Source organism: Phragmites australis, chromosome 8 (assembly GCF_958298935.1).
Source record: "Phragmites australis chromosome 8, lpPhrAust1.1, whole genome shotgun sequence".
NCBI lineage: Eukaryota > Viridiplantae > Streptophyta > Magnoliopsida > Poales > Poaceae > Phragmites > Phragmites australis.
The window spans coordinates 34,912,048-34,923,551 of record NC_084928.1 but is presented as its reverse complement, the minus strand read 5'-3'; the positions used below and the strand labels follow the sequence as shown (position 1 = coordinate 34,923,551).

The 11,504-nt window shown below is 42.0% G+C and overlaps 3 protein-coding genes across 4 annotated transcripts; 1 reads left to right on the top strand and 2 right to left on the bottom strand.

Moving 5' to 3' along the window:
• The first annotated feature begins 282 nt into the window (after nt 1-282).
• On the top strand, nt 283-3,796 carry LOC133927234 (uncharacterized). 2 transcript variants are annotated; one of them, XM_062373598.1, is made up of 6 exons: nt 283-669; nt 1,285-1,412; nt 1,949-2,118; nt 2,214-2,287; nt 2,895-3,088; nt 3,166-3,796. In XM_062373598.1, the coding sequence occupies exons 1-6, from the start codon at nt 564-566 to the stop codon at nt 3,577-3,579; spliced, it is 1,086 nt and encodes a 361-aa protein (XP_062229582.1). In that variant the 5' UTR covers nt 283-563; the 3' UTR covers nt 3,580-3,796. The 2 variants fall into 2 exon arrangements, with proteins under 2 accessions (XP_062229582.1, XP_062229583.1); XM_062373599.1 differs by having other exon boundaries at nt 284-669; nt 2,214-2,291; nt 2,944-3,088.
• A 79-nt stretch (nt 3,797-3,875) lies between these two features.
• Nucleotides 3,876-4,795, bottom strand: LOC133927778 (uncharacterized). The gene is made up of 2 exons (XM_062374171.1): nt 4,781-4,795; nt 3,876-4,533 (listed from the first exon to the last, which is right to left on the bottom strand). The coding sequence occupies exons 1-2, from the start codon at nt 4,793-4,795 to the stop codon at nt 4,072-4,074; spliced, it is 477 nt and encodes a 158-aa protein (XP_062230155.1). The 3' UTR covers nt 3,876-4,071.
• Nucleotides 4,796-5,592: 797 nt separating this feature from the next.
• Nucleotides 5,593-9,787, bottom strand: LOC133927233 (probable beta-1,3-galactosyltransferase 2). Its single transcript, XM_062373597.1, has 11 exons — nt 9,472-9,787; nt 8,795-8,891; nt 8,567-8,628; nt 8,258-8,469; nt 8,103-8,163; nt 7,336-7,408; nt 7,065-7,185; nt 6,634-6,721; nt 6,427-6,552; nt 6,222-6,331; nt 5,593-6,066 (listed from the first exon to the last, which is right to left on the bottom strand). Exons 1-11 carry the CDS (start codon nt 9,570-9,572, stop codon nt 5,918-5,920), a joined length of 1,200 nt encoding a protein of 399 aa, XP_062229581.1. The 5' UTR covers nt 9,573-9,787; the 3' UTR covers nt 5,593-5,917.
• Nucleotides 9,788-11,504: the final 1,717 nt, after the last annotated feature.

Genomic DNA, 11,504 nt, shown 5'->3' with positions numbered 1-11,504 from the left:
GAAATTATAAAAACTTTACTACGAAACTTGTAATAAAACAAACACAAAACTCACCACGTGAGTGCGGACAAAAAACCTAAAAAGGGGACTCATCGCGGCTCATCACGTGAGGGTATTTAATTTTTTATCATTTATAAGTTGAGTGATAAAAAATTTATCACCTAATCTATATTTAGTGACTTAAATAATCTTACATATTAATAAGAGATCGAATTGATACATAATAAAAATGATAAATGGTTAAATAATGCTAATGAGCGTGGAACTCTGAATCTCGCGCAGGACTCTTTCTTACTTTTCTAGGGAAACGGGTGGGAAATTGACGGCCTCCCCCGTTCCGGCGGCCGCGACCGTGCACTGCCTCTCCGCTCCCCACCTAGCCCTCTCGCGAGCCGCGACCGTCTACCGGCCCTCTCACCGACCTCCCTAGTCCCCCCCCCCCCCTATGCCCCCACCTCAACCGGCTCGCGCTCCGCCGCCCACCTCGCTGCCACGGCCCCGTGTTGCCTCCGCGCCGCCTCGACCACCTGCCGGGCGCCCTCGATCTGACCCCACAGGACTGGATGGACAAGGGGAAATCCGTGGTCGCCGAGCTGGCGGCGTCGCTGAGCGATGTCCGCGTCACGCCTCGCCGGAAGCCATCGAGCGTACTGCCGGCGCCCTCCTTCTGTAAGCTCCCGGATCTTGTTACTGGTTCAAGCAAATCCATCTCCTATGCGTGGTAACTAACATCTCTTATGCGTGGTAGTCAGCTGACCGTGTGTTGGTTACGGCTGCTTAGTTAGAGTTGCCGTGATCGATTTAGTGAGCTTGTATTTCGTGCAAAATGAGAGATTTACAGAAAGAATTAGGAGCTTTCTGGGATGATACAACAGTGGTGGATAATATTCTCCGTGGAGGGTATCATGGGCTGTACTTGGCAGAATTGCGGTTGTGTGCTTTACTATGATCACTCCGGTAATAATATCTTCGTGAGTTGCTTAAGTTTACCTTCCACAAAGTGACATGTATTCGAGTTATTTGTGGATATTTGTTGTGGTCAACTGCCAAGAAGATTACATGACACAGTTCGTTTCTATTGAACGGAGAATGAAGCCTCATTCATTTCTTTGAAGTGAAAGAATAACTCGTTGTGTTAATGAACTCAACAAACATACTTCATCCAGTGGTGTGCAGATCGAAATAATTGAGTCTTACTTTTTATCAGTTTCCAGAATTGCCCTTGTAGTTGCATATTTGCAGTATTATCTCCAAATACTAACTTGCAAATTGTAACTACTTCAGATTCTCTCTCAAAGAAGGCTAAGCCTCGGAAATTGGTGAGTCTGTGCCTTGGCACCCTCGGTCAGCATCTTGAAGATATCATCACTGATATTTCTGAATTTGCTGCCTTCTTTCCACCCCACATAAAGGTATCAATATGCATCTATTGACTTGGCAGCCTTCACTGACTGACAAACACATGTTCTTGTAATTATTTCTAATTGATTTTGATTGCTCGAAACTCTAATTAATTTGGTGTACGGGATGTCCTTTGTCCAGCTGACTTGTAACTCTTGCTTCAAATACACTAATACAGAGGGTATTAAATAACAGATAGAAGTGAAAATCTACAATTGCTTTCTAATGAATGTGAATATTAGTTATGTAAACAGCATAAAATTGAAGGCATGCATCTTAACATTAACCTTAGAAACACTTACAAAGTCTGAAACAGGAATGGTTTCTATGACATAGTAAGGAAGAAACTGTTTAGGTATGGCCTGCTTGTAGCAACAGCTATAGCAAGTCGATCTCAAGGTATGCATCGATGTATTTGAAGATTTTTAAGTGTCCAAGTCCAGTAATTGCAAAACAATTGTTGTTGCTTTACTTCATGTGGTAACATGTGATATCTACTGGTACTTATGCATCGTATAGTGATAATTTAATTTATTGTATGATACAGTTGGCAATTATGTCTATTGCAAGGAGAAGAAAGCTACTGAATGATGAAGTTTTGACTTCTCTTGCTGAAAGCTCCTGGGAGATCCTAGATATATCTGGGTCTGACGTAACTGATCTTGGTTTGACTACTGTGGCAAATGTTTGTAGTAATTTACGGGCTGTCGATATTAGGTAAGGTTTCATGTTATGTCAGCTGGTACTTACTAGAAGTTCAACAAATATTTTATTTGGTAAATCCATATTATTTGACATGTCATCTCATGCAGTCGCTGTGAAAAAATTACTACTGCTGGTGTGTCCGAGATTGTATGCCACTGCCCATCCTTGGAGATATTGAGATGTGGGTATGACTTCGAACAAATTGCATGTATAAGCTTAGGTCGATCTACAGTGATTTTGCACTTCTCTTAGGTTGAGGAAACATGCATCATCTTGCTACCTCCAATTTGCGCTTCTCCAGTTTTTTTGTGGATAAGTCAAGTATGAACATCTTGGTGTAATCCATACCTGCTACTGACATAGTTGAAATTGAACTCACTTTAGTCCCATAAACCTGCGTGTGCTAGGCTAATTTTCTATAAGAAATACGGATTGTCCAATATCAGCATTCTTGATTTATCTAATATGTGGTAAGACCAGCAGTGATTGTTGGAGTTGCTGAAACTGAAATATATGCATACCTGGGACTGAAAAGTCCTAGGTTGTTCTTCACAGAAAACTAACAATAAGTAGTTTCTTTTATCAGCTAATCTTATTTGATACAAATCGTCAACTGGTATAGATAAAAAGGTAAAAGAATTAATTTATATTTGATCATGTGTGCACAAGTCTATTTGAGTTTGCATTCCAGCTTATGCTAGTAAATAGCTAGCACCCTCGTGTGGAAAACTTATTTGCCTTTTTGTTTGCCCATACTGGCAATGACCTTCATTGGTGACTATGTGTAGTATCCCGCACATCAGGATATGAAAACGAGCTTGAATCCCATGATTGCAGAGGTTGTCCAAGAAGTGAATTCACGGCACGGAGGTGCTTAAATCTCTTGAAACCGAAATTGAATTCACTTGAAGAGGACTCATGGGAGGAACTTGATACAATAGATATTGGAGGCGGTGCAGAATCTTTAAGATGGCTAGTTTGGGTATTCATGCAAGTTCTCCCTTTTTTCATTGATCCCAAGACATATCCCCTGTGTTTAATCCTTTCCCTGTTCTACAGCCGAAGATAGATGATAATTCAAAGGCAACTCTAGCTGAGGAATGCCCTCGTGTTACTGTCAACCCACAGCCATCACCTTTTGACCTCTGTGGATCCAAAGTACCAAGTGAAGCATTGGCAAGCATACCACTGGACCATTCCGTAGTTGCGGACATTGATCCCAAGACATGGGCAGTTTCTGCTGCCCCTCGAAGAATTGCTGCTCCACTAAATCCTGATGCCCCGCCTGAAATACCGATAGCAGAGAGGTTCCGGCTTGCCTATGTGGAGAGGGAAGCGAGGCTGGCACCCAAGAGAGCCAAGCGGGAAAGACAGCAGCGGCGCCGTGCTGAAAGGGAGTACGTGATGAACGATATCAATGCCAGATCAATCGTACTCGCTGCTCAAGCAAGCAGAAACCTGCGCAAGAGCTGACACCAAACCTTGTTTCGCTACTTTTTGATGTATGTATTTCAGTGTTTGTGAAAACGAGACAATGCCACGAGAACTGTTGTATGATCTTTCAGGGGTAAACATAGGCATATCTGAATACAATTTTGCAGTAGCTTGTAGTAGTGCGATTATACTATCATGTCGTGTATGAAAATGTGTATACACTGAAGTGCAATCGAGGTGTGTCTTATTCAGGTCATGAGTGAATTGCAATGAACTAATTTGTGATCCTGTTTGTAAAGTGTCTTTGTTGAAAAAATATATACATATATCGTCGTGTTGAATCTGAATGACGCAAGATCAGGTCTTGTGCATTGCGTCTAAAAATGAAATCAACATACAAACCAAAGATGCAAAGATCTACACTGACAGCAACAAATCTGAGATTACTTTCTCCAAATTCTTACAAAGAAGCTAGAAACAGGATCCAATCCGTCTGCACTAAACAACAGATGAGCACCGAGCAATTAGCCCTCAGTGCGCGGCGACCAGGTCCGACGGCGCCGCCACAAACGCGTCCAGGAACACCTCCGCCCCGTCCGTCCGCGGCGGTGGCAGGAACACCACGCTACTGGCCGCGGCGAGCTTCTTCCGGAGCGGGTACCGCATTCCCCTCGCGGCGGCCCCAACGAAGTGCGGCACCATGCCGCCGTCCCCCGCCACCGGCGCGGGCGACGCGGGGCGACGGGTTGGCGGGAGCGAGCGCGACGCGGCGGCGGCGGAGCGGGCGAGGACCCTGGAGTCGCGGAGCCGGGCGGAGGAAGCGGCGCGGGCTGCCGCGCAGGCTCTCGTCGGCGCGCCGGGGAGCGGAAGAGGCGGTCCATGGGGATCGGGAGTGGGAGCGGGGCGAGGATTGGAGGGAGATTCGGAATTGAGCGCGGATTTTGGTGGTCGGAGGGGGATACATGGCGGCGGGCGGGTGGAAGCAAATTGATTCTGTCCGGAAATACCCTCATAAACTTTACCACGTCAGTTATTCCGTAATCTAACGGCTAGATGTAAAAGTAGAGATGAAGTAAATACGTGTTATTATAGAAAAGAAGATTTTTCATAGGTACGAGTTCTGTAAAATTTGCTTCAGATTATTTGGATCCAACTCACAGGTTGATCCGTTTGAGTTAAGGCCCTTTTAAAAAGAAACTGTTGTATGCAGTTAGGATATCTTCCTTCCCGGTTCTCTAACACTGTCTGAACCCATATATTCAATCTAAGATAAAAGGCACCAAAGTATGGTAAATACTCCTCTTCTTTACTCAATAGAATACTACATATATTACAACAATAGGAGTCTCCATATGTATGTATAGGAAAGAATCTCCTCTATCCAAGTCCCAACAGATGATAGGATTTCGTAAAGCAGCTCACATCAAGCAGGACAAGGACTCTTAGTTTTTTTTTCTTTTGGGTAAACTAGTGGAATGGTCTATCACAATTTACAAATGGGGCTTAGAGCCGTAGAGCTTGGAAATTGCATAGGATTTATATAGGAACGCGGTTGCGTTCTACTCATTACACTGACCAGTTGATTTTAAAAGTCTAAGTTGATCAAGAAATATGGGTAATTCGCTTAAACTTCAATACTTCCCCTCACACAAAGACTCTCTTAGCCCTCCGGCGTAGAATAGGAGCGGATAATAATTTGTTTTTATTAAATTGCACTAGCCAAGATTAAACTTGAAGTATCTGGCTCTGATACTATCTTAAGCTTCATTCATCCGCTAGTTGATTTCGAAAGTATTCTGATAGGAAAATATGAACAATTTATTTATACTTCTTCTCATGCCTGAATTGTTCTGATCTTTCCTTGTCAAATCAAGAGTTCCAAACCAGATTTTTAAACAGATCAAAAGCTTTGGCAAAAAAAGGAAGCAGCCCACATTATTCTTATGGGTTGCAAAACGCGAGCCCGGCGTCTCGGTTAGCAAGCAGGTAGGTTTTGAATTCATGTATTTGTTTGTTTTTGCTCACCCAGAACATAACAAATCAGATTGCAACTGAACGAAGAATAACGAGGTCTTATTCTACAATATACTGAGTATTTTTATTAGGTCCATACAAAATGACCACCCAAACATATCGAAGAATCAATCAGCTCTATACCCCGTAAATCCTCAATTGGCACCGGGCAGACGCTGAGTAAAATCGCGGTCTGCTTTAGCGGTGTTGCCCAATCATAAACTGTAGCTAACTAGTTATAGGCCTACAAATGAATCATGGACATTTTCTGCAAAATGTACAACATACTAAAAAATAATATACAATAGAGGACCATCTAGCCTTGTCGATGGTCTTTAGATCTTATGGGCTTCCATCTTTTTTATTAAAAAGAAGCAGTCAACAGCACCTTTTCACCTTCTGCGCACCTATTATGAACTCCCCAGATGTTCTGCACAGAGTTGCAGATACCACTGCATTTCCAATCGAACGACGCTGCGCAGGTGTTCCCAGCTTGAGCTTTCCATTCGCAATCTGTAACCAACAGGCAATCCGGTATGAAAATCGACATGCACGAGGATATTATTACTTTTTCCTAGCAACTTCAGCTGTAGCTTTGGAGCAAATGATGTAAGAAAATTGGACGATCGATCTGAACTCATCCTGATAACAGAACAACAGAAGCTCACCAGGTGGAGTACCGCAGCATAGTCTGCGGTCATCAATATGCTCAGCATCTAACCCTATCAACCAAGCTCCCAAAGAAACATCCTCGTTGATATACTTGTGCAAAACATGTCTGTCATAATTTAATTAGCAGAAATGAGGTTAGTGTTAATTGGCATGAAATAGGGTTGAAGTGGTTTCAAAAAAACTAGAGAGGATAGTATCCACTTGTTTATAGATATGTAGGTTGCCAAATCCTTTGAAATAGCGTATAGTTGACCAGTGGCATGTCGAAAATACTTGTTACCCGCATCCCCAAATTTCCAGTGCTCAGGTTCATAGTACCTGACATCCCTGGACAGCAGAAATCTCATGTAACGACTAGCAAAAGCATGTAGAAGAAATAACAAACTAAAGAGACTATTTTTCTCTTACTTGTCAGATAGGACAGGGCCAGACTTCATGCATCCAATGTATACCCTGGGCTTCAAAACATGTTTGGATAAGATATTTCCAAGTGTCACTGCAGACGTAAAATTTTCATGTTAGGAATAGAATGTTGCTGGACATACAAAGATAATTGGTGGGAGTGTGAGCATTGGGTATGCTAAAACTTGGCAAACTTTTCTTAGTTTGTTTGGAATCGACAGACTAGACAACATAGTTAAGGTTCAGATCAGCATACAGGTACTTGCCACCTTGGAAATACTTTTAAGTTTCCTATCAAAGGAAATACTTTCAAGTAGTAAAAGGACAATACTTATGACCTCAAAGAACCTTGGAACTGACATGATAATAACACACTTATGTTTACACTGCCTCAACCTTAAGAATGGTAAAAGGCATTGATCAAAATTTAAATTTACCTATATTAACATGCACATCGTCATCAACCTTCACATAGAAGTTAGCATCCCATAAAGCAACAGCTGTTGCAAAGTATGTCTTGGTTTTGCCCGACAATTCAAGGTATCCTTCAACATGATCCTACATTAAATGTGCAAACGACTAAAGTTAGGCAAAATGAATAATATTTAAACAAAATTTAGGAGTAAAATGACTTCAAAACTTCATATGGAACCCAAAGGCAGTGGAGCAGCAACTAGCTTTTAGTGAACCAGACAAAGTGAAACTTACAAGCCTCAAGAAGTCACCATGTTTTCTATCCTCTGCCTCAATTGCTCTATCCACAATTCCACCTGAAATAGCACTGCAAGAAAACATATATAGCTATGGATCACTTGTTTGTCTTGCCAGTAAACTAAAAGGGAAAAGAAAAAATTAAGTGAAATAAATAAAAATAAATTGGTCCCAATATTGTAACCTAACAACACAGAAGGAAAGGAGAGGACCTTTCCCCTATTATGGAGATTGATTTAATGAACCGGTTTCCTTGCAATATGTCATTATTGATATATATTGATATACAAAGTTAAGTTACTTGGAAGATAGAAAGAAAAATTATTGTGATTTTGAATAACAAAAAGAATTTTGTGAGCAAAGGGGCAAATGCCCACCCCTGCTATCTGCTGTCAGATCATCAGTGGACAACTGCGATTGCAGCTGTTAGATATGACATGGATTAATCGCAGCCCTCCACTGATGATATGGCGGCAGATGGCAGGGGTGGGCATTTGCCCCTGTGCTCATAAAGTCCACTCTCTTTGAATAGAGAGTTTGATGGAAGGTATGATGTGTAATAAATTGGATGTCATCATACTATATTGGTATTATTACCTTGGATCTATACTGCATGATAGTGGTCACCACAATCATGCAGGGTGATGTGTTCGATAAGATTTTATATGCCAAAGCAGAAGTGTGTGACAAGCATGCAATCAACAACCTATTGGAGTTAATGGAGAAATTTTAATGGGATCTATATGTAAAAGAGAGATGCACACCTGTGACCAATAACAAAACGAATTATTATCCCTTTCTCCACCAGTTTTTTCCTCTTTTCTCCTGTTTTTCATTGTTACTTCACTGTCAATATTTCATACTATCAAAATGCTTCCAGAACAAATGAGGCACTATTAGGATATTCAGAGAGAAAAACCTTGTGGCATCCATGTGTTGCGGATAGAATCCCTTCTCTTACGGCTGCTAAAAGCAGTATTGATACCTATCACCATAAGGTACTTCCGCCTACCGGTAGACTCAGAAGCCTTGTACTCCTCTGAAACTGGAGAACCATTGAGAAAAGAATATTGTAGAGATCTTACAGCTGAGAGTTCTGTCTCCAAGTTTGCTATTGTCTTATCTAAAGTCCTGCAGTAAGCCAGTTCAACTCCAATTAGAAACAAGGTCCTTGAAGCTTTCCTGAATCAAATCAGAGAGACAGAAAGCATGTATGATCATCACATACTGTACATCATGGTGAGTATCTGAGATATGTAACATGTCATTGTAATCGCGTTTTCCTTGAACCTGGTGACACAATGGCATAGATTTGCATCAAGATCAATGGGCTACATGATATCAGGGTTGCAAATATTGATAGCAGATAACTTATTCAATACTAAAAGAGGCATCAAGTTATATTTAAATGTTGAAAATACTTTCAGGAATTAATTGAGGCAAGAGAGTAAATTACTTTTCCTAGATTACAGTCTCCGGCCGCAAGCTCAGCCTCTTTCTGTCTTCTTTCATTTGGTATGGGTACCTCACTTGCTTCAGGCAATGTCCACATCCTGGATAAAACAGTCAGGATCAAGTAGTGCACATGCATTTGGCGAAATTACTAACCTAGAAATCTTGCTCATATAAGACTTCATATGCCGCAACGCAACTCATGTCAAGTCAGTATAATGTGATCGTGTTAAAGCAAAAGGTGCCTTAAAGTTGCGAAGAACAGTAGGACTAAGCAAAGCCCGAGCGTAATTCAAGGTGCTAGTCCAACCGTCCGGAGTTCAGAGCGTCTGACCCATTAGCAAATCGTCTGAACAATTCGATTGCCAGCCCCAACAGGTTAACAAATGGCCCAACATAAGAACCCTGAGAAAGTCTCAGTTCATGAAGCCTTGAGCACCCCGATTCAAACATCAGACCACCCAACACACTACGAATTCAGGGGAACAAAAGCCTTCTCACTAGTTGAGGGCAGTAGTCCAATCCAATCGCCTACATTCTCTCCCCGGAAATCCAGAAGCTCGCGCGCCATAAAACACGCAGATCTCGACCCACATCCACCCAATACTAGGAGCATTCAAAACTCTGCCGAATGAGCCGCAAAATATTGGCTTGGACGAATCTCATCGAGCAACGGATTACCTGTTGGTGAATAGTAGGCCAAGGCCGAAGCTCCCGACGCAGAGCAGCAGCACCCATCTCCTGGCCACGCCCCCGTCTCCGCCTCCTCTTCTCCAGCTCATGGCTGCCGAACCTCCTCGTCGTCCTCCTCCTCTCAGCTCCCTCAGCGGGACATCTGTGAAGGAGGAGTGAGAAAGGCAGGTCGGGTCCTTGATTCTTTAATCCGAGCTCCTCCACCCTCCCCCATGCGACCCATGTGGTTGGGCGGCGGAAGGAGGCGACCGACAGCGCAGTGCAAGGTACAGGCGCACGCACACCCAGCGCGAGCTTGGCTGCTGCGACGAATCCATGAAAGCGGCGGTAACTGTAAATTAATGGCGGAAGACTGCTGAGCTTTTTCTATTTATATATATATATTTCCGGAATTTGCAAATATGTAGTCTGTTTTAAAAATCGAAAATGTTATTTGTCCGTGGACAGATTTTAACGAAATCCGTCGACAGATTTTAACGAAATCTGTTGAATTTTTTGGTAAGAAATATGTCAATTTTTTTACCTTAGGATCCATTCGGAGATTCATGCATCATTCTTCTATGTTGAGCTCTCATCTTCTCCGGTAAGCCATTGCCTTCTCCGACGAGCTCGGCAACTACGGTGAGGTTTAAGTTTAAGGTTAGGATTCGGTTTTTTTAGGGATTTGTAGGTCTTCGGTTCTAGAAGATGGTCGGGGAGCTCGTCGGCTCAGCAGTGGTGGCGAGTGATGAGCGGGATGGTGAGGCGACGGGGGTGCCACCCGTCGCGGTGGTGGTGGATGATGGTTAGGCTGGCGATGGTGGTGGAGCGTTGAGATTGGAGTGGTTAGTGGTGGCGGGGAGGAGAGGGGAGGTGGAGAGAGGACGGGCGGTAGAGGTGGACAGGCCATGCTAGAACCGTGCACGGTGCTGATAAGGTGGCGGGGAGGCAACGCACAAGTGGATGAGGCTCGGACGAAGTGGATGGGGTGAAGGAGGTCACAGAGGCCGTTTGTCACATGTTAGATGGACGGCAAGAACGAACGATAGGGTCGTGTGGCACCCGACCATTACTATCGATCTGTGTTTACATAGCTATCCAACTAGGCTCACCTCGTGGTACATGGATCTGTCGTCCATTGAACTAGCAACATTTCTTATTGGGTGACAGGTGTATATAAATGTATAAATTTTCAAAACAAACATATAAATTTGCAAATTTCAGAATTAAAAATAGAGTAAAATGTACAAGAGGTCCTCAAACTTATCAAATCATGTCATTTAGGTCCACATACTCTCAAACTACAGATATTGGCCGTTAATATTGTTAAGTCATGCACCACATGTCCATAACCCGAGCAAGTGAGGTCAGAAATAATAGAAAAATTAGGGAAAAAGAGAAAATATCAGGAAAATAGGAAAATTAGTTTTTTAAATCAGAAATAATAGAAAAATAGAACAAATCAGGACACATGAATATGTCACATGTTAGAAACAATAAAAATTTAAAGAGTATGTAGGATGTGTTGTATGTGTTCTAGTGACATATTATGCTATACTGCCAGTCAGTAATAAACATACTAGAAATTTTTCTTTTTAAAAAAATCAGTATGTACAACATTAAATAATACATATATACATGCTAGAAAGAATAAAATTTAAAGATTATATATGACTTGTTGCATGTGGTCTAGTGATATATTACGCTATACTGCCTATTAGTAACAGACTCACTTGTTGGTTCCTTCCTAAAAGTAAAATATGTTATAGAATATGACGCGTTGTATTATTTAATGTTGTAAATCAGAGTTCAATTTATCATCTGTTACCGCTCGGTAATCGTGATTACCGAGCTTACCAGACCGCACCATATTTGTAAATCGAATTATTTTCAAATTTGAATTTAAAAACTTAAAAAAATCTTAAAAAACTAGAGATAATTCTAAGACCTTCTATGGAAAAAAAATCAAAAATAATGTTATTTGTATCATATTCTATAGGGAGGAAGTTTGGAAAAAAAGAAAAAAGTTAAAGCGTGCAGCT